The following is a 20,626-nucleotide window of genomic DNA, read 5'->3' as shown; positions in this document are numbered from 1 at the left end:
CTCGCCCTGCAGCACTCTCGTGTGGGTACTGAACACCCCCCGGTGTCGGCCCGGCAGCACCACCGCAATTCAAGGACAGACAAATACTATCGTAATTGACCTTCCTAACAGCTCTGCAAGGTGATTTTATTGTCTCTCCTTTCAAACAGTAAAACTGAGCCTTGGAGGAGGCGCTCAAAGCACACACCTACAAGGGACGGAGCCTCGAGTCATCACCCGAGTCCACACGCGTGCTCTCGACCTCCCCTCCATGTGAAGCTGCAGCTTTTCCTCGTGGACTCGCCCTCGGGGCTCCAGCGGAGCCCTCAATGCACAGAAAGCCAGGCTCTGCACACAGCAGGCAAGAAACGGGGTAAGGCCAGCTCTCCCGACCCCGGATTCGGCAGCTGCAGGGGACCTCGGAATTACCCAGGGGCGCAGAGCGCGACAGACTAGAGGCAGAGGCCCTGGAGGGCCACAGCGCCTAAGAGCCCCGAGCTGCCAGCAAGGCCTAGGCTGCCAGCTCCCCTGATCCCGGATTCGGCAGCTGCAGGGGACCTCGGAATTACCCAGGGGCGCAGAGCACAACAGACTAGAGGCAGAGGCCCTGGAGGGCCACAGCGCCTAAGAGCCCCGAGCTGCCAGCAAGGCCTAGGCTGCCCCAGAGACGCACAACCTTCTCCTGGAATCAAAGGGGCTGGGCTGCACGCTCAGGGCCCCTGATGATCTGAAGCCACACTCGAAGGGCTGTGATAGGATAATCCCATCACCCACCCATAAAGGATTAAAGAAATGCTCTTAAGTGCCAGGGACAAGAGGCCCCGAGCCCAAGAAGCAGCGCCCTGAGGCTGGGGAAACAGCAGACCTTAGCAAACGGACTTACAAAACAAAGGCAAAGTGAACCCGTACACCCAGCTCATCAGCACACACGCCTGTGGGCGACTGACCGCCAGCTCCAGAGCCCGCCACCCACGGGCCCTCCCGCTCTCATCAGCAAGGTGGGCGACTGGCCGCCAGCTCCAGAGCCCGCCACCCGCGGGCCCTCCCGCTCTCATCAGCAGGGTGGGCGACTGGCCGCCAGCTCCAGAGCCCGCCACCCGCGGGCCCTCCCGCTCTCATCAGCAGGGTGGGCGACTGGCCGCCAGCTCCAGAGCCCGCCACCCGAGGGCCCCCCGCCCCCGCTCTCATCAGCAGGGCCTCTAAGGGGAAGGCACTCAGAGCACAGAACGGGTGCCCCGGCCGTCCCACCTTTCTGTACCCGGGCACGGGACTTAAAAACACGTTGTTCTGTTCCTCCAAAGTCACACTTGAATGGAGTGGATAGACCTGCAACCTAAAAAAGAAGTGAAAGAAAGAAAACGTCCACAAATGGAAGATATAAACGAAAATGAGTAACTACTCGCTAAGATAATCAAAATGATTTAGGGCAGAAACAACACAATGCTGTACAAGTAAAACTATACAGATTTCCATTTTAAACACACCTTTTATGAACCATGTTTGTGAGAAGTTCGTGCATGTAGTTTATTTCACCCAGACCTAGGGAAGAAAGATAGTAGGGGAGAAAAAAAGGAGATTTGTATTCATTTCTAGAAAACAACCTTTAAGACGACATCTATTCTAAAGATGGTACTGCCAATTCATTTCAGTGGACTCCTTTATCCTTTTCACCTAAATACATCAGTGTTACCAGTGACAAGTGTGTAACATTGTTTTCGTTGCTGTTCAGTCACGAAGTCGTGTCCAACTCTTTGCGGCCCCATGAGCTGCAGCACACCAGGCTCCCCTGTCCTTCACCATCTCCTGGAGCTTGCTCAACCTCATGTCCATTGAGCTGGTGATGCCAGCCAACTGTCTCATCCTCTGCTGCCCTCTTCTCCTCCTGCCCTCAATCTTTCTCAGCATCAGGGTCTTTTCCAATGAGTTGGTATGGATTAGTTTTGTATTTGATACTGATTAGTTTTGTATCCAGAATGAGTCGGCTCTACCAGTAACTCAAAAATATGACAAGAACCGTATTCTTCCAATGTTTTCCTTTCCGCAACAGGGGCTGCCTGTGAGTGCTGGCCCTATGGGTAATTTTACATTTCCTGGGCCCCCCACTAGTTTTCCAAATGCCTCACATTAATTATGCAAAACTCTTACAATCGAAAACTGATAATTAAAGAGTATCGGTCACAAAGATGTGCTACCTTTTTACTAGGTCCACAAATGCTCGTTGATATACATGAAGTTTGCATGTGATTTTGCCACATTCTGAACTGTCAATATTTGAACCTCTATGGGTTGACCTGTGGGCCCCCCAAAAGATGTGGAAGCCCCAACCCCAGTCCCTCAGAACGTGACTTTATTTGCAAGTAAAGCATCACTGCAGATCTAATTAGTCAAGAGGAGGTCACACTGGAGAAGACTGGGCCTTTGTTTCAATAGGACTGCTGTCCTTGTGAGAAGACACACACACAGAAAACACCATGTAACCATCGAGGCAGGAGGACAAGCCTCGAGCCGCGGCGCCCGAAGACTGCCTGCGGGAGGAGCCCGGCCGGAGCCCTGGGGAGCAGGGCCCGGAGACGCTTTCATTTTCACTTCCCGTCTCCACAGCAGCCAGGGAATTAATGTCTGCCGGGCTTTGTTACAGCGCCCCTAACAACACTAACACAGAACCATTCCCAAAGATCAGTCACTGAAGTGAACACACTATCGAACCTCAACTCACATAAACGTGTAACAGAAAGACAACAGACCAAACTGTAAGGTGTCACTGGCAGACGCCTTGTGCCGGTGACGTTTAGCAGGGAGAAAGCACGCGCCTCGCGCCAGGCGTTCCTAGGCGCGCACTGCCTTGCCTCCACTCGGAAATCGCTGACAAGTATTTACATGGGCACATGCAGCTGCACACCACCGCCAGCTGACGGTGGTCTTCTGGATACAAAACTAATCAGTATCAAATACAAAACTAATCCATATCAACTCAAGCAACACACGAGCAGAGCTTTCAGCTCACATGTTGCATTCAAAGTAAAAGAAGCTCCCTTTACTCATGCTGCTTGTTCTCCCCCAAAACTAGCACAAATACCCACATGTTCTATACATTACTTTCCACAACAAAAAATACATGCATTGTCATAGTTTCCTCAAGCTATATCACTTGATTAAAAAATCATTAAAAAAACATCATTTTGAAAAAGTACAATTTAACATAAATTAATCTTGTCAAATTAATAAAAGATGCTTGCTCCTTGGAAGAAAGGCTATGAAAAACCTAGACAGCATATTAAAAAGCAAAGACGTTACTTCACTGACCAAGGTCCATCTAGTCAAAGCTATGGTTTTTCTAGAAGTCATGTATGGATGTGAGAGTTGGACCATAAAGAAAGCTGAGCACTGAAGGACTGATGCTTTCGAACTGTGGAAAAGTTGAAAACTGTTGGAGAAGACTCTTGACAGTCCCTTGGACACCAAGGAGATCAAATTAGTCAACCTTAAATATCAACCCTGAATATTCATTGGAAGGACTGATGCTGAAGCTGAAGCTCCAATACTTTGGCCACCTGATGCAAAGAGCTGATTCACTGGAAAAGACCCTGATGCTGGGAAAGATTGAAGGCAGCAGAAGGGAACGACAGAGGATGAGATGGTTGGATGGCATCCCCGACTCAATGGACATGAGTTTGAGCAAGCTCCAGGAGACGGTGTGAAGGATAGGCAAGCCTGGTGTGCTGCAGCCCATGGGGTTGCAAAGAGTCAGACACAGCCGAGGGACTGGACTGAACTGCATATTGTCAAGTGTCTTAAACAGATTATTTTCTCAAATACTGAAGAGAAAAGAACTCGAGGCCTACCTTGATTATTTTCATGGTATTACAATAATGATATTATTATTAAATAAATTTTAAATGCAGATGGATGACAGTTCAGTCGTTCAGTCGTGTCCAACTCTCCACGACCCCATGAACCACAGCACGCCAGGCCTCCCTGTCCATCACCAACTCCCGGAGTTCACTCAGACTCGCGTCCATCGAGTCAGTGATGCCATCCAGCCATCTCATCCTCGGTCGTCCCCTTCTTCTCCTGCCCCCAATCCCTCCCAGCATCACAGTCTTTTCCAGTGACAATTACCTCAAAAATAGCAAACTTAACATAGCCCATTTTTTCCCGAAGGGGGTCAGACTGCCCTCAAACATAACATTAAACTCTTCATTATCAATGTTTTTAGCAACATAAAGCTTATAGTAAGAAGTCAAACTAAGAACCCCATCCATTCCCATTCCCAGAGTCCAAAACTAAACCCACTCTCCAAATAACCACATTTCACCATATGTGCTAGACACAAACCAGCCTCCATCCCGAGCACAATGCCGCATCGTGGAAGGACGGCACTCACCCGGCAGAAACACCAGCACGCTGCTCCGCTCCGACACAAACGGGGTGCCCGGCCGGGTCTTGGCCCTGTTAACAGGCAAGGTGCACAAACATTAGTCACGGTGAAGCAGCCGTGGTTTTGAGAGTCCTGGTAGTACAGGCTTCTAACCGTGAGAGGCTCTTACCTCCAGGTCACCCACTGCAACATTCTGTCCTTCACATAAAACGACGCAGGGGCCCCAGGACGGGAGACACAGCCCAAAGCCCCACAGGAAACCAAGAGGCCTCCAGCCTCCTGACTACTTTGTCCCATTGAAACTCATCATCAGCAAAAGTCTTTGATGTTCAGTTACTGTAATCTAGACCCTCAAAACACGAAAGATTTAGAATAACTATTACAAACAAAACTTAAACTTATAAGGAATCGAAAAGATTATCAGAAAGCATTTTTACAGACCAAGATCTCAAACCATCCCCTCGCGTCCTGCTTCCATCAGCCCATCCACTTCATGGGAACTCAGAAGTCTGATTCCTCCACAAACCCCGTGGCCCGCCCAGGTGCCAGGCTTCCTCCATGCGGGCCAGCACAGCATTGAGACAGTCCGCTGCCTGCCCTGCTGACATCCCAGCTGGAGAGACCGACAAGAACAAGGAAGTGGGAACCTTCAGCTCAGCAAGGAGAGCGTGATGGGGACAGGCAGGGCCACAGAGCTGCAGCCACTGGGCTACCCCCTCACCCCGCCTCTTTCTCTGTGGTTACTATTCCCAGGAATGGTGGGGACTATTGTTTCTTGGCTTTTCCAAGAATTTAAAAAAAAAAAAGATTAGAGTGGAAATTAATGAAATAGAGAAAGAAAAGCAACAGAAAATCACAAACCTAGCTCTTTGGAAAGACAAGCTGACAAATCTACCTACTTTGACCAAAGGAAAACAGAGTCCAGTGGCTCCAGTCAGCAATGAGAGGGGCTTCCTGGTGGCACGGGGGGTAAGAACCCCTCTGCCGGTGCAGGGCACGCAGGTGCGCCCTCTGGTCTTGGAGGGGTCCACACGCCACGGGGTAGCTGAGCCCCGTGCGGCCACCACTGAAGCCCATGCGCCTGGAGCCTGCGCCCCACAGTGAGAGCAGCCGCACTCGCAGGGGAGCCCCGCCCTCCCCAGCTAGAGGCGGGCCCCAGCACAGCCACGGAGACCCCGCGGCCAAACGGTCAGTCAGACCGCTTTCTGTCAAACAATAAACACAAGGTCCTGCTATTAAAAAAAAGAGATGGAAGAGAAGACATCACTGCTGACTTTACAGAAAGGAAAAGGACTGTAATGGAGTACCATAAACAACCGAAAGCTAACACATTAGAAACGGACATTGAGCGGGCACAGTCCTAAAAGACACAAACCACTAGAGCTGATCGAAGGAAAACAGAGAATCTGAACAGATGACTCCACGGGAGGGAAAGCTGCTGGGCAGCACCACGAAGACTCCCTGAGTCCACAGGGCCTCACGCAGGTTCATAGAAAGGCAGCCACACCTCTCCACGGCAACCGCACCACCGGGTGTCAGAGACCAGGAATGCAACTGAAGGGTAACCAGGCAAAGACACATTTACCTACAAGGAACAGCCAAATCAAAAGGTTCTCACCATAATAAGAGAAGCCAGATTATGGGAAAACATCATAAAATATTTGAGAGAACAATAAAAATGGGTGCCTTTGATATATGTAAATTACAGATCAGTGAAGTTATTTAAACTAAAAAATTAGAAAAAGTACAAGTAAGGAGAGAAATAGCAACCAAATTTTACACTTAACAAAACTGTGTTTCTCAAATGAGAGTGAGACATTTTTAGCCACAAAAAAACCGAGAAGATTCACCAGCCGACTCAGACTTCTGAAGGACATGCTTTGGGAGAATGGAAACAATCTAAGAAAGTCTAGGATGAAAGGATGATGCGTAAAATGACACGCATTTGAGTAAATGTAAACACACTGATCATATAAAAATAACAAAAAGCTGTGGGAGCTTAAAAACAGTCAAAACAGTCCTCATTTGCACATAAGCTGTGGTTTCCAGCTCGGGTGTCAAGCACTGCTCAAGGCCCAACCCACACGTGGTCCTGGCACATCCCTGGCCCTGCCGCTGGATCAGCAGAGGAGTCAGGATAAAGAGAGACGCAAGTGCAGTGTCGGCAGGAAACCTGTTCTAAAGGCTCGGAACGCAGCTGCCTCCCTCCACGGCATCCTTCGGCAAAGAAGGCAGGACAACACCCTGATACTTACTGCACATTCACATCACACAACCAACAACTAAAACAAGAGAAGTCCCGTGTCTGTGCGTGCCTAGAGGCGACAGAGAGCAGCCTTCCCAGAAGTCGAGGGCTGGTTACCACGAGGAGGCAGGATCTATATTCTCCTTGCTGTTCCAATATGTAAACGGTAAAAGTTTTTAACGCAGTGTAATATCGTGAAAGACTCTAACCACACCTGTAACCTAAAACTGCCCTTAAGGGAAAATACCTTCTAGGTTTCAAAGAGCCAGTCAACAAACGCGTCTGGATGACAATGAAGTGAAGTGAGCTCGCTCAGTCGTGTCCGACTCTTTGCGACCCCATGGACTGTAGGCCACCAGGCTCTTCCGTCCGTGGGATTCTCCAGGGAAGGATACTGGAGTGGGTTGCCATCTCCTTCTCCAGGGGAACTTCCCGACCCAGGGATTGAACCCAGGTCTCCCGCATTGCGGGCAGGCACTTTACCCTCTGAGCCACAAAGGTAACGCCCTGGATGACAATGAGCAACTGCTTAGAATCAGGAATAGAGCTTTAGGATAAATGGAATCAAAGGCAGAGAAAGCATTCAGCAGTCTCCCACAGCGGCCCGGCAAGTTCCACCTCGGGCCGTGCGGGGCGTGACTTCTGCGTGTCTCTCTTCAGGCTGCGGTTTCCAGCTTAAACCCCGTCAGCCCTAAAACTGCACTTAGTATGGCTTTAGCTACTTTAAAATAGAAATTTCCAGTAAAACATTTGTTAGAGACTAACTTTAATTTTAAAATACCTAGAGTGACCACTGAACAGATATCTATAGTTAATATTATAAAAACACTAAAATGCTTCAAAATGAACAAAGACTTCCCAATCCCATTGAAGTTCACTGCCCACTGGAGGAACTCTTACCCACTCTCCTTCATGTCCAAGTCATCAAACATCTGAATCAGGGAGATGGCCACCTCATAGACAGCCCTGGTTATCACTGGCTCCTCCAGGAGCTGAGGAGAAAGCTAGAAAGAGGAAGAAGGGAAGCTGGAACAGAGGCTCACCAAGGGAACTCATAACAAGTACCCCAAACGAGCATGGTATCGCTGGCAGCCAGGATCCAGACGCCTGCTGAACAGTAAGCCCCCGACACACAGCCCCCACCAGCACCGCCCTGACCCGTCGCTGGGGCAGCGGGGCAGTCAGGGTGCATGCAGGCAGGGGTCATACGTCGGGCAGGACATCTGTTTTGCAGACATGGAAAAGGTGCTCCAAATGCCTGTGTAGCTAGGAGGAGCTTCCCCTCCTGTCAACCCTGCCCTCGAGAGCCGAGGACTGAGCCCCCCGGGAAGACCACCAGAGCCAGGGAAGGGCAGCAGCCCGTCTGCATGCGCGACAGCAGCCACTGTACCACAGCCGCCAAGGTTCTGCGGGGCGACCAGCCTGCTTTCAGCTGGGTTAGCACCAGCCAGGGAACCCAGGCACCGTAACACTGCCCTTCGGGTGGCCCCTCCGGAACACTGGGGTTCAGCCACCCCCACCACCCCCTGGAAAGGTCAGGACCTCCAGTCTGAGCTGGCAGCATTCACATGGCAGAGGCCGTCTCTGGGAGTGCACCTCCCCAGAATACCCACCCATGACATCATATCACAGTTTCCATAAGATCTATTTTATAGCTATACTGCAGTTTCTCACCAAGAATAAGAAGGCTTTTTTGTTTAATAATTTTACTTATCAAGTACTGTATAAAAGAAACAGCATTTGTTAGTGTGCAGAACACATCAGAAAAAGACTTCAGGAGAATGCAAACTTTCTTCCAATTTTTACAGTAAATTAACTCAGTTACTACTTAAATAATCTGTTTCATTATTACAGTTCTAATGTAAGCATGACAAATTATCCTCTGTTTAATCAATTAACTCTGAATAAACATTCTTGATGTTTAACCTTTACCTTAAGCGATCTTCTACTTTACGCAGTCACCAGAACTTACCACACTACAGCCATACAAAGAAGGTGCAGAGAAAACGCACTCTTCAAACCTCCAACAGTAACATCCACACCGGACTAGAGCTGCTTCCCTACAAACAAGCTTCGGGAGAAGCACGGCGCTGGCTCACAAGGTCTCCCGGAGCTCTAGAATCCAAGCCCGCAGAGCACCCGGTGAGCACCTGCTGAGACAGCAAACAGAGCCCTGCCTTCTCCAAGCCCGTGCGACGCGGGGGACAGGACGCCCGCGGCCACAGCCCTGGCCCCGCTGCTGAACCGCGGTCCCCATGTGCACAAAGGAGACCCGGAGAAGACACGGGCGCCAGAGAGAACACACTGGTCATAGCAAACACCATCTTCCAACAACACAAGAGATGACTCTACACATGGACATGAACAGATGGTCAATATGGAAGTCACACTGATTATATTCTTTGAGCCCAAGATGGAGAAGCTCTATACAGTCAGCAAAAACAAGACTGGAAGTTGACTGTGGCTCAGATCAGTTCAGTTCAGTTGCTCAGTCGTGTCTGACTCTGCGATCCCATGAACCGCAGCACACCAGGCCTCCCTGTCCATCACCAACTCCCGGAGTCCACCCAAACCCATGTCCATCGAGTCAGTGATGGCATCCAACCATCTCATCCTCTGTCATCCCCTTCTCCTCCTGCCCTCAATCTTTCCCAGTATCAGGTTCTTTCCAAATGAGTCAGCTCTTCACATCAGGTGGCCAAAGTACTGGAGTTTTAGCTTCAACATCAGTCCTTCCAATGAACACCCAAGACTGATCTCCTTTAGGATGGATTGGTTGGATCTCCTTGCAGTCCAAGGGACTCTCAAGAGTCTTCTCCAACACCACAGTTCAAAAGCATCAACTCTTCGGCGCTCAGCTTTCTTCATAGTCCAACTCTCACATCCATACATGACCACTGGAAAAACCACAGCCTTAACTACACGGACCTTTGTTGGCAAAGTAATGTCTCTGCTTTTTCATATGCTGTCTAGGTTGGTCATAACTTTCCTTCCAAGGAGTAAGCATCTTTTAATTTCATGGCTGCAGTCACCATCTGCAGTGATTTTGGAGCCCAGAAAAATAAAGTCAGCCACTGTTTCCACTGTTCCCCCATCTATTTGCCATGAAGTGACGGGACCACATGCCATGATCTTCGTTTTCTGAATGTTGAGCTTTAAGCCAACCTTTTCACTCTCCTCTTGCACTTTCATCAAGAGGCTCTTAGTTCCTCTTCACTTTCTGCCATAAGGGTGGCATCATCTGCATAGGCCATGGACTCCTTATTGCCAAATTCAGACTTAAATTGAAGAAAGCAGGGAAAACCACTAGACCACTCAGGTATGACCTAAATCAAATCCCTTACGACTATACAGTGGACATGATAAATAGATTCAAGGTATCAGATCTGATAGACAGACTGCCTGAAGAATTATGGAAAAAGGTTCGCCAATATTGTACAGGAAGCGTTGATCAAAACCATCCCCAAGAAAAAGAAACGCTAAAAGGCAAAATGGTTGTCTGAGGAGGGCTTACAAACAGCTGAGAAAAGAAAAGAAGCCAAAGGCAAAGGAGAAAAGGAAAGATGTACCATCTGAACACAGAGTTCCAAAGAACAGCAAGAAGAGGTAAGAAAGCCTTCCTCAGCGATCAGTGCAAAGAAATAGAGGAAAACAATGAAATGGGAAAGACTAGAGATCTCCTCAAAAAAATTAGAGACATCAAGGGAACAGTTCACGCAAAGATGGGCGCAATAAAGGACAGAAATGGTATGGACCTAACAGAAGCAGAAGATATTAAGAGGAGGTGGCAAGAATACACAGAAGAAGTGTACAAAAAAGATCTTCACGACCCAGATAACCACTATGGTGTGATCACTCACCTAGAGCCAGACATCCAGGACTGTGAAGGCAAGTGGGCCTTAGGAAGCATCACTACAAACAAAGCTAGTGGAGGTGATGGAATTCCAGCTGAGCTATTTCAAATCCTAAAAGATGATGCTTTGAAAGTGCTGCACTCAATATGCCAGCAAATTTGGAAAACTCAGCAGTGGACATTGGACTGGAAAAGGTCAGTTTTCATTCCAATCCCAAAGAAAGGCAATGCCAAAGAATGTTCAAACTACTGCACAATTGCACTCATCTCACATACTAGCAAAGCAATGCTCAAAATTCTCCAAGTGAGGCTTCAACAGTACGTGAACTGAGAACTTACAAATGTTCAAGCTGGATTTAGAAGAGGCAGAGGAACCAGAGATCAAATTGCCAACATCCATTAGATCACAGAAAAAAACAGGAGAATTCCAGGAAAATATCTACTTCTGCTTCATCGACTACACTAAAGCGTTTGACTGTATGGATCACAACAAACTGTGGAAAATTCTGAAAGAGATGGGAACATGACACCACCTGACCAGCCTCCCAAGAAACCTGTGTGCAGGACAAGAAGCAACAGTCAGAACTAAACATGGAACAACGGATGGGTACCAAATTGGGAAGGGAGCACGTCAAGGCTGTATACTGTCACCCTACTTATTTAATTCATATGCAGACAACATCATGACAAACGCTGGGCTGGAAGGAGCACAAGCTGGAATCAAGATTGCCGGGAGAACTATCAATAACCTCAGTTATGCAGAGGAAACCACCCTCATGGCAGAGAGTGAAGAACTAAAGAGCCTCTTGTCGAAGGTGAAAGAGGAGAGTGAAAAAGCTGGCTTAAAACTCAACATTCCAAAAATGAAGATCATGGCATCTGGTCCCATCACTTCACGGCAAACAGATGTGGAAATAGTGACAGTCTTTATTTTCCTGGGCTCCAATATCACTGCAGATGGTGACTGCAGCCATGAAATTAAAAGACGCTTGATCCTCAGAAGAAAAGCTCTGACCAACCTAGACAGCGTATTAAAAAGCAGAGACATTACTTTGCCGACAAAGGTCTGTATAGTCAAAGCTGTGGTTTTTCCAGGAGTCATGTGTGGACTTGAGAGTTTGGCCATAAGGAAAACTGAACGCTGAAGCATTGATGCTTTTGAGCTGTGGTGTCGGAGAAGACTCCTGAGAGTCCCTTGGACTGCAAGGAGATCCAACCAGTGCATCCTAAAGGAAATCAATCCCGAATATTCACTGGAAGAACTGATGCTGAAGCTCCAGTACTTTGGCCACCTGATGCAAGAGCTGACGCATTGGAAAAGACCCTGATGCTGGGAGGGACTGGGGGCAGGAGGAGAAGGGGAATGGCAGGATGGCATCACCGACTCCACGAACCTGAGTGTGAGGAAGCTCGGGAGAAGGCGAAGCAGGTGAAGCCTGGCGTGCCACAGTCCACGAGGTTGCAAAGAGTCGGACACGACTGGGTGATAGAAGAAGAAACACCCTCCTCCCAAATCCCCTCAATGGACTACGCTGTGCTCCCGGGCGGTGGGCGTCCTCCAGAAGGAACCCACGGGCAGGCCCAGGGAGCGGGACCCACCCTGCTTCTGGCCCAGCTGCAGGCCATGGTGGCCACAGCTGAGGACACGGCTGCATTCGAGAACTTCCTGGGGAGTGGCTGTAAGTGCTCTTGGCAATTAAAACAAGCTGAAAATCAAGCACGATAAAGACTCTTCAAAGCACCCTGGAGGGAACTGCAGAGTTGGTAACAGAACGACCGGGAGGGCGTCACGGGCCACGGGAAGGGTGCATTTCCAGACACGTGGTGCCAACAGCATCAAGAATCAGAGGGGGGCAGGCGATGCAGGCCCCGGTGCCCCGGACCTCGCTAGGCGGCCGCTAGAGATGCTGGCAAATCGGGCGTGGTGCCAAGTAAGCAATGCAAGTTGGGTCTGGCGAAAGCTGTGGGCAGCAGGACACTGAATCAGAGGTTTCTAAGGTGAGAGACTCAGGGCTCCTTAAATGTGGACAAGACGCTCCCTAAATGTGGACAAGACGCTAGGAAAGGTGTGGGAAGCAGGGCCGTGGATACCCTGAGGCCCCGAGGAGGTGGGAAGGGACGGGACTCGCACGTGGTGAAGCTGCCATCCTGGGAGGGTCTCAGGTAGATCTCACAGCGAGGGACCACGACAGCACCGATGAGAAGACGGGGTTAACGCAGGCCCTCTGACTCCAAGGGTTAGAAGAGAAGCCACATGAAGCATGTAAAAATGAATCCCGAGTCACGCCTTGCGTGTCCGTTCATTCAAACAGTAACTGACAGCAACCAGGATAGGGAAACGCAGCCGGGCCCGGCATCCTCCCAACAGGAGCACGACCCACCAGGCCACCGGGGCTCACACCCGCGTCCAGGCCTGGCCCCTCCGCAGCACGACCAGGAGGGACCGACAGGAGCTAGTGAGACTGTGGTCAGCTGAAGAGACGGTAACGCACGTCTACTCGTACTCCAGAACGGGTCAGACAAGGCGCAGTGTTCGAACGTTATAAACATGGGCGTTTTCCCTCCATCCTGAATGCGGGCTGCTTTAAAAGACTCGTTTCCAACCACGGACCAGTAAGGAGGGGGGAGAATGTCCCCCGACTCTGTTCTACCTTGGGGTGGGTGACGACACACAGTAGGCAAACCTAATGTGCACGCACGCACGCACGCACGCACGCACACCCACACACACACCCCCGGAAAAGTAAGAGCACAAAGGAAAGGAGGGGAGCGGAACCTTATGGGGAGCAGCCCGGTAAGCCTCCTCGGCCGGGAGGTCCAGGCCCCATCACCAGGGATGAGCCGCGCCTGTCACCGCGAGACAGAACCACTCTTCTCCCTGCGGCCCTCTGCCCCGAGGCCCACAATGAAGCCCAGTCTGACGGGAAAATCACCTGAAAACCTCCAGCAGCAGGGCACGCTGTCAGATACCCGGCTGCTCCTCCTACAACCGTCAAGCTCATCAAAAACAAGAAAAGTCTGAGAAGCTGCCACAGCCCAGTGGAGCCTACGGAGACACGACAGCTACATCAACCCAGTGTGGGATCCTGGAGCAGAAAGAGAGTCTTGGGGAAACGAGTGAGCTCCAAACAAGCCAAGTTCGGCTCACAGTGATCCACCACATCAGCTGTTTGCTCTGACGGGTTCAGGGTTTTTTTTTTTCAAGTGCTACAAAGCAAATGTTATCTGTGCACTCTAGGTGATGGATACACAGGTGCTCACTACAAAACTCTTTCAGCTTTTCTGTTTTGAGATACTGTTGTTTTAAAAGTTGGAAAAAAAAAGTGCTATATTTTAATGGTCATCACTGGCCTCCCTTTGACATAATCACATTTGACAAAATACATCTTCTAACAGTAGGTGAACCCTAGTCTGCCAACTCACTGTAGTAGAGACTGCTTACTTTCTAACATTACAGATGCTTTTAATAGAAGTCAAAACTCCTCTAGAGAGCGACTTGGCAGCATCCATCAAAATTCCAAACGCACACACATCCTTCGAGCCACTTCCAGGAATTTACGCTGCAGGAGGGCTCGTCCCACACAGGGCTCCTTAGACACAGTGTTTCACCCCCACCCCAGGGGTGTCTGGGTCCACAAAGAGGGTGGGGGTGGGAGGAGCCCTGGAGGGCCCACCTGCGTCCAGTGGGTCAAGGCCAGCACACATCCTGCGATGCAGTGGACAGCCCTCACCACACAGAATTACCTGGCCCAAAACGTCACTTGTGCTGAGGCTAAGAAACCCTGGTCTGCAAGATACACTTGCAGACGTGCAAAGATGTTCCCTTTGGCACAGGTTTTAATAAGAAAAGATCAGAAGCACTGGGAATTACTTAAACGAAGATCATCTTTAATAAATGCACCTCAATGTTCACAGCAGCATGACTCACACCAGCCAAGACATGGAAGCGGCCCACGTGTCCACCCGCCGACAAAGAGCCCGGGGAGGTGCGGCGCGCACATGCGACAGGCTGCTGCTCGGGCCAGGGAGGAGGGAGACAGTGCTGTTCTCAGCTGCAGAGCTGAACCCAGAGATTATCACATTGAGAAGGCAATGGCACCCCACTCCAGTACTCTTGCCTGGAAAATCCCATGGACGGAGGAGCCTGGTAGGTTGCAGTCCATGGGGTCGCGAAGAGTCGGACACGACTGAGCAACTTCACTTTGACTTTTCACTTTCATGCATTGGAGAAGGAAATGGCAACCCACTCCAGTATTCTTGCCTAGAGAATCCCAGGGATGGGGGAGCCTGGTGGGCTGCCGTCTATGGGGTCGCACAGAGTCAGACATGACTGAAGCGACTTAGCAGCAGCAGCAGCGAAGGGAGTCACAGAGAGGAAGACACGTATCGTGATGTCACTCGTAGGAATCTAAAGCATGGCATCAATGAGTTTAGTTCAGTCGCTCAGTCGTGTCCGACTCTTTGCAACCCCATGAATCGTAGCACGCCAGGCCTCCCTGTTCATCACCATCTCCCAGAGTTCACTCAGACTCACGTCCATCGAGTCAGTGATGCCATCCAGCCATCTCATCCTCGGTTGTCCCCTTCTCCTCCTGCCCCTAATCCCTCCCAGCATCAGAGTCTTTTCCAATGAGGCAACTCTTCGCATGAGGTGGCCAAAGTACTGGAGTTTCAGCTTTAGTATCATTCCTTCCAAAGAACACCCAGGGCTGATCTCCTTCAGAATGGACTGGTTGGGTCTCCTTGCAGTCCAAGGGACTCTCAAGAGTCTTCTCCAACACCACAGTTCAAAAGCATCAATTCTTCGGCGCTCAGCCTTCTTCACAGTCCAACTCTCACATCCATACATGACCACAGGAAAAACCATAGCCTTGACTAGACGGACCTTAGTCGGCAAAGTAATGTCTCTGCTTTCGAATATACTATCTAGGTTGGTCATAACTTTTCTTCCAAGGAGTCAGCGTCTTTTAATTTCATGGCTGCAATCACCATCTGCAGTGATTTTGGAGCCCCCAAAAATAAAGTCTGACACTGTTTCCCCATCTATTTCCCATAAAGTGATGGGACCAGATGCCATGATCTTCGTTTTCTGAATGTTGAGCTTTAAGCCAACTTTTTCGCTCTCCTCTTTCACTTTCATCAAGAGGCTTTTTAGCTCCTCTTCACTTTCTGCCATAAGGGTGGTGTCATCTGCATATCTGAGGTTACTGATATTTCTCCTGGCAATCTTGATTCCAGCTTGTGTTTCTTCCAGTCCAGCGTTTCTCCTGATGTACTCTGCATAGAAGTTAAATAAGCAGGGTGACAATATGCAGCCTTGACGGACTCCTTTTCCTATTTGGAACCAGTCTGTTGTTCCATGTCCAGTTCTAACTGTTGCTTCCTGACCTGCATATAGATTTCTCAAGAGGCAGGTCAGGTAGTCTGGTATTACCATCTCTTTCAGAATGTTCCACAGTTTATTGTGATCCACACAGTCAAAGGCTTTGGCGTAGTCAATAAAGCAGAAATAGATGTTTTTCTGGAACTCTCTTGCTTTTTCCATGATCCAGTGGATGTTGGCAATTTGATCTCTGGTTCCTCTGCCTTTTCTAAAACCAGCTTGAACATCAGGAAGTTCACGGTTCACATATTGCTGAAGCCTGGCTTGGAGAATTTTGAGCATTACTTTACTAGCGTGTGAGATGAGTGCAGTTGTGCGGTAGTTTGAGCATTCTTTGGCATTGCCTTTCTTTGGGATTGGAATGAAAACGGACCTTTTCCAGTCCTGTGGCCACTGCTGAGTTTTCCAAATTTGCTGGCATATTGAGTGCAGCACTTTCACAGCATCATCTTCCAGGATATGAAACAGCTCAACTGGAATTCCATCACCTCCACTAGCTTTGTTTGTAGTGATGCTTTCTAAGGCCCACTTGACTTCACTTTCCAAGATGTCTGGCTCTAGATTAATGATCACATCATAATGATTATCTGGGTCATGAAGATCTTTTTTGTACAGTTCTTCTCTGTATTCTTGCCACATCTTCTTAATATCTTCTGCTTCTGTTAGGTCCAGACCATTTCTGTCCTTTATCGAGCCCATCTTTGCATGAAATGTTCCCTTGGTATCTCTAATTTTCTTGGAAGAGATCTCTAGTCTTTCCCGTTCTGTTGTTTTCCTCTATTTCTTTGCACTGATCGCTGAAGAAGGCTTTGTTATCTCTTCTTGCTATTCTTTGGAACTCTGCATTCAGATGCTGAATATCTTTCCTTTTCTCCTTTGCTTTTCGCCTCTCTTCTTTCACAGCTGTCTGTAAGGCCGTATCAGTGAAGGTATCTACAAACCAGAAACCGACTGGCAGGCACAGAAAACCAATGTATGGTTACCAAAGGGGAAGGTGAGCGGTGGGGCGGGGGGATAAGTTAGGAGTTTGGGGTCAGCAGACACAAACTACCACATACAAGTGAGGCACGGAGTCCCAGGGCGGAGCACAGGGGCCTGCACTCAGCATCCCGCGATAAACCGCAACGGAAAAGGATATGAAGAAGACACACACACACACACGGATGTGACGTGTGCATTCACGTGCACACATCTTTGCACGTGTGAAAGTGTATGTTAGAGGCCAGGGTTTCTTTACAATATTGTGAATCAACTATACTTCAGTAAATAAAAAAATTTACACTCACATAAAAGAATGTTATATAGCTCTGAAAAGGGAATGAAGGAATCATATAATGATATGTGAAAAATGTGCAAAGTTAAGTGAAAAACAGCAAGATGCACACAGAAAGAAATCATTCTATAAAAAAGAGAAGCAGCACGTCCATATTTGCTTCTACAGGCGTAAAAGTCTAGCGCAAGGACCCAAAGAAACTGCTGACAATCATGTCCTCTTCTTGGCAGGGGAACTGGGCAGTCAGAACACAGGAGCAGGAAGGAGCTACTTTATACCTGCACGTACTGGCCGATCTTCCGACCCTGTGAATGGATAACCCACGTGAAAAGGGGCGTGAAACGCCTGCAGCTTCTCACGGGAACGGATCACCGCGCTCAGTCCCCACAAGGCTCTTCCTTTAGTTTTCAGCAACACAACCGACACTAGAAACTTTAACTAAAATAAAGTTACCGCCCACCCCCAGCTGAACCTACAGTTTTGCAGTGAATCAAATGGCTACATTTTAGTCTTCAACGAAGTGTAAAACCAGTCTGAATAATTTTCACCAGGACATACAATGTGAGGGTTTATTACGCTCACAGTTTCTGACAACAAACCCAGGCGTTTCCTTCCGCTCATTCTTCTCCAGGCCCGTTCCACACCATCGCCCGGCTCCAATTTTAAGCTCCAATAGAGGTTTGCAATTGTAGCTAATGAATGCAGATGTGATCAAATACAAAAGTACATTCACTGTAAAACAAACAATGCATTCCAACATACCCTGCTGTGATGAACGTGCTCCAAATCGTTGAGATAATACTCCTCAATTGAAAAGGGCTTTCCTTCCACTTCAAAGACGTAAGCTGGGTTCATCTTGTTCTGAACAGGAACAGCAAAGTAATCTGCAAACTCTCTGCAGTTGATGGTGGCTGACATGAGGACAACCTGGAGGAGAGATCATCGAGGAAACGAAGTGGCACCGCCGACGGTGGCGACCCAGAGGCTCATTAGGCCAGGCTTCTCCTCTTCCGGAATTCCCACAGCTTTAGCTGCACACACTGACTCGATCTCAGTGTAATACAAATTATTACAATCTAGGACTGCTCAGAGATGTCAACTTCACAATTTCTCTTCAGTTACTTTTTCAAGTGAGAAACTACCCTTCTCCAATAAAGCTCAATTACAACCATTTACCGAAAAGGACACTTTGCATCAGAAAACTAGTTTAGGACAGAATAAGCTCTAGACGGCGTGTTCCAGAAAGCTGAGGGAGCAGAGCAGCAAAGGGGAGGAGGACAAAGGAGGCAGGAAACCTGGACCCTACGCGGAGAAACGGGAGGCGCCCAGCAACCAGTCCCAACCGAGTGGGATGGCAGAGGCTCGGGACTCCCTGCAGGTTTCAGTTTTGCCAGAAAGCATATCTGGGATGATAGCCTGAAGAACTCAGCCGTGAATGCCAGCAGCAGCATCCGCAGCCCGCCAGCTGTGTCCTGGAGATGGCGGCAGCACTACGCGGGGTCTCCACTGTCCGCCAGGCTCCAAAGTACTAAGCCGGAGGCAGACACAGCTGTCTGCTGACTACATTTCTGAAGTCTGTCTTTGCACAGAAGTAAAAACTTTACACAGACATTATTAATACATTTATTGGGCAGACAGAAAGTCTGTATTTCCCCTCTGATGTCAGGTACAAAAGGTCAAAACCCCACTGACCCAGGTCACTCAGAAGCCAGGCTCTGTGAGGCCCTGCGGGTGCTATGGGTGGCCCCCAGGGCACGGCCATCCCAGCAGAGGACCTCTAACGTGCCTGCCAGAGCCGCCAGGCGAGGGCGCTTCTGGGCTTCTGTCCGCCTGAGCGCGGATGTGCACTGCGCACAGCCGCAGCCGGCCCAGGCTGCCCCGCCTCCCCGCCCTGCACCCTCCCCGCGGCTCTTCGCTGTCCGCAGACACTCAGCAGCCTGCCCTGACACCTCCTTGTCTGGGGGCCCGGGGCTGAGTCTGGGCAGCCAGCGGCGACAGCACAAAGCCGGGGCCCTCTGGAGGGCTGGGTGCGGAGCAGAAGGGGGCCCGGAAGGCCCATCTGCCCAGGCTCCTGCTGCATCTAAGGCCCCCACTGCAGCTCTCTTTTTAAAAAGGAGTAAGGGAGGAAGTCTCGAGAGTTTCAAAACACTTACTACAAAGCCATACAGAACCTGACTTCTAGTTTCTTAGCCCAACTACGTACACCATTACAAGGTTCTATATTCAGGAGGCATTATGCTTCCTATATTTTTTTAATAAATCACGGAAACACTGAAACTGACAAGGCATTTCCTACTACGCCTATGAGCAGCACCAAATTCCTGAGCACCGTTTTCAACAGTGTGGTAACCTTTTTTAAATTTACCAACACTCTTAACTCCTAAAAAGTAGAAAAAAAAAAAAATCACTGCAATCAAGCTATTACCTTACAGCAAAAATTAGTCTTAAAATGACAATCACGGGTTTCCGTGGTGGCTCAGTCATGAAGAAGCTGCCTGCTAATGCAGGCGACACGGGTCCAATCCCTGATCCAGGAAGATCCCACATGCCGTGGAGCCACCAAGCCTGTGGGCCCGGCTACTGAGCCTGTGCTGAGCCCAGAACTGCAACCACCGAAGCCTGGGTACCCCAGAGCCCACGCGCCCCAACAAGAGAGGCCACCACAGTGAGAGGCCTGCACACCACAACTAGAGAGCAGCCCCTTCTGGTGGCAACTAGACAAAGCCCACACGCCATGGAGACCCAGCGCAGCCAAAAGTAAATAGATAAATAATTTTTTTTTTAAAGTGACTGTCAAGTAAGGTCTGGTTCTGTTGATTCTCTCCATCATGTGATGGGCCTCTTAAGCAGTGAAAGTGAGAGTCTCTCAGGTGTGTCTGACTCTTGTACAGTCCATGGAATTCTCCAAGCCAGAATACTGGAGTGGGTAGCCTTTCCCTTCTCCAGGGGATCTTCCCAACCCAGGGATCGAACCCAGGTCTCCCGCATTCCAGGCGGATTCTTTACCAGCTGAGCCACCAGGGAAGCCCCAGAATACTGGAGTGGGTAGCCGACCCCTTCTCCAGGGGATCTTCCCGACCCAGGAATCGAGCCAGGGTCTCCTGCATTGCAGGCGGATTCTTTACCAGCTGAGCTATCAGGGAAGCCTGTCTTAAGCACTAGGTCAGCCCACTGCAAACCTTGGGTTCTACTTCCTCAGCGCCCACCAGCTGAGACTGTGGCCCTCCCAAGGCTGATGTCCCCACCCTGGAAGGTGGGGAGGGAGGAAAGTCTCCCTAAGCTGAGAGATGGAACACGTGCAGACAAGATACCGTGTGGTCTAGCGGGCGCCTGCTTTCCCGAGACAGCAAGTCCTCCCACAGCCCTTCCCATGGTGAATGACCGCGCCAGTGGCCACCGCTCTGGGAGACTCCTGCAGAGCAGAGCTGGGCTGACCTGTGTCTAGCCTGCGTAATAATTACAAACCCTCCACTACTCTGGTCACGTTCACGTCCCCATCCTTCCTGTTCAGATAA

The 20,626-nt window shown here is 49.6% G+C and overlaps 1 protein-coding gene across 1 annotated transcript in view; it reads right to left on the bottom strand.

Annotated features, from left to right (window-relative positions):
- TDRD9 (tudor domain containing 9) overlaps window positions 1-20,626 on the bottom strand; it is an 89,317-nt gene that overhangs the window by 58,030 nt on the left and 10,661 nt on the right. The window contains exons 6-10 of the mRNA XM_018065936.1: window positions 17,874-18,038; window positions 7,503-7,606; window positions 4,364-4,428; window positions 1,464-1,518; window positions 1,228-1,312 (exon numbers count right to left, since the gene is read on the bottom strand). Of these exons, the coding sequence (XP_017921425.1) occupies window positions 1,228-1,312; window positions 1,464-1,518; window positions 4,364-4,428; window positions 7,503-7,606; window positions 17,874-18,038 (474 nt within the window). The remainder of the gene's footprint in view (window positions 1-1,227; window positions 1,313-1,463; window positions 1,519-4,363; window positions 4,429-7,502; window positions 7,607-17,873; window positions 18,039-20,626) is intronic.

Source organism: Capra hircus, chromosome 21 (genome assembly GCF_001704415.2).
Source record: "Capra hircus breed San Clemente chromosome 21, ASM170441v1, whole genome shotgun sequence".
Lineage (NCBI taxonomy): Eukaryota > Metazoa > Chordata > Mammalia > Artiodactyla > Bovidae > Capra > Capra hircus.
This window is presented reverse-complemented; position numbering and strand designations above follow the sequence as displayed.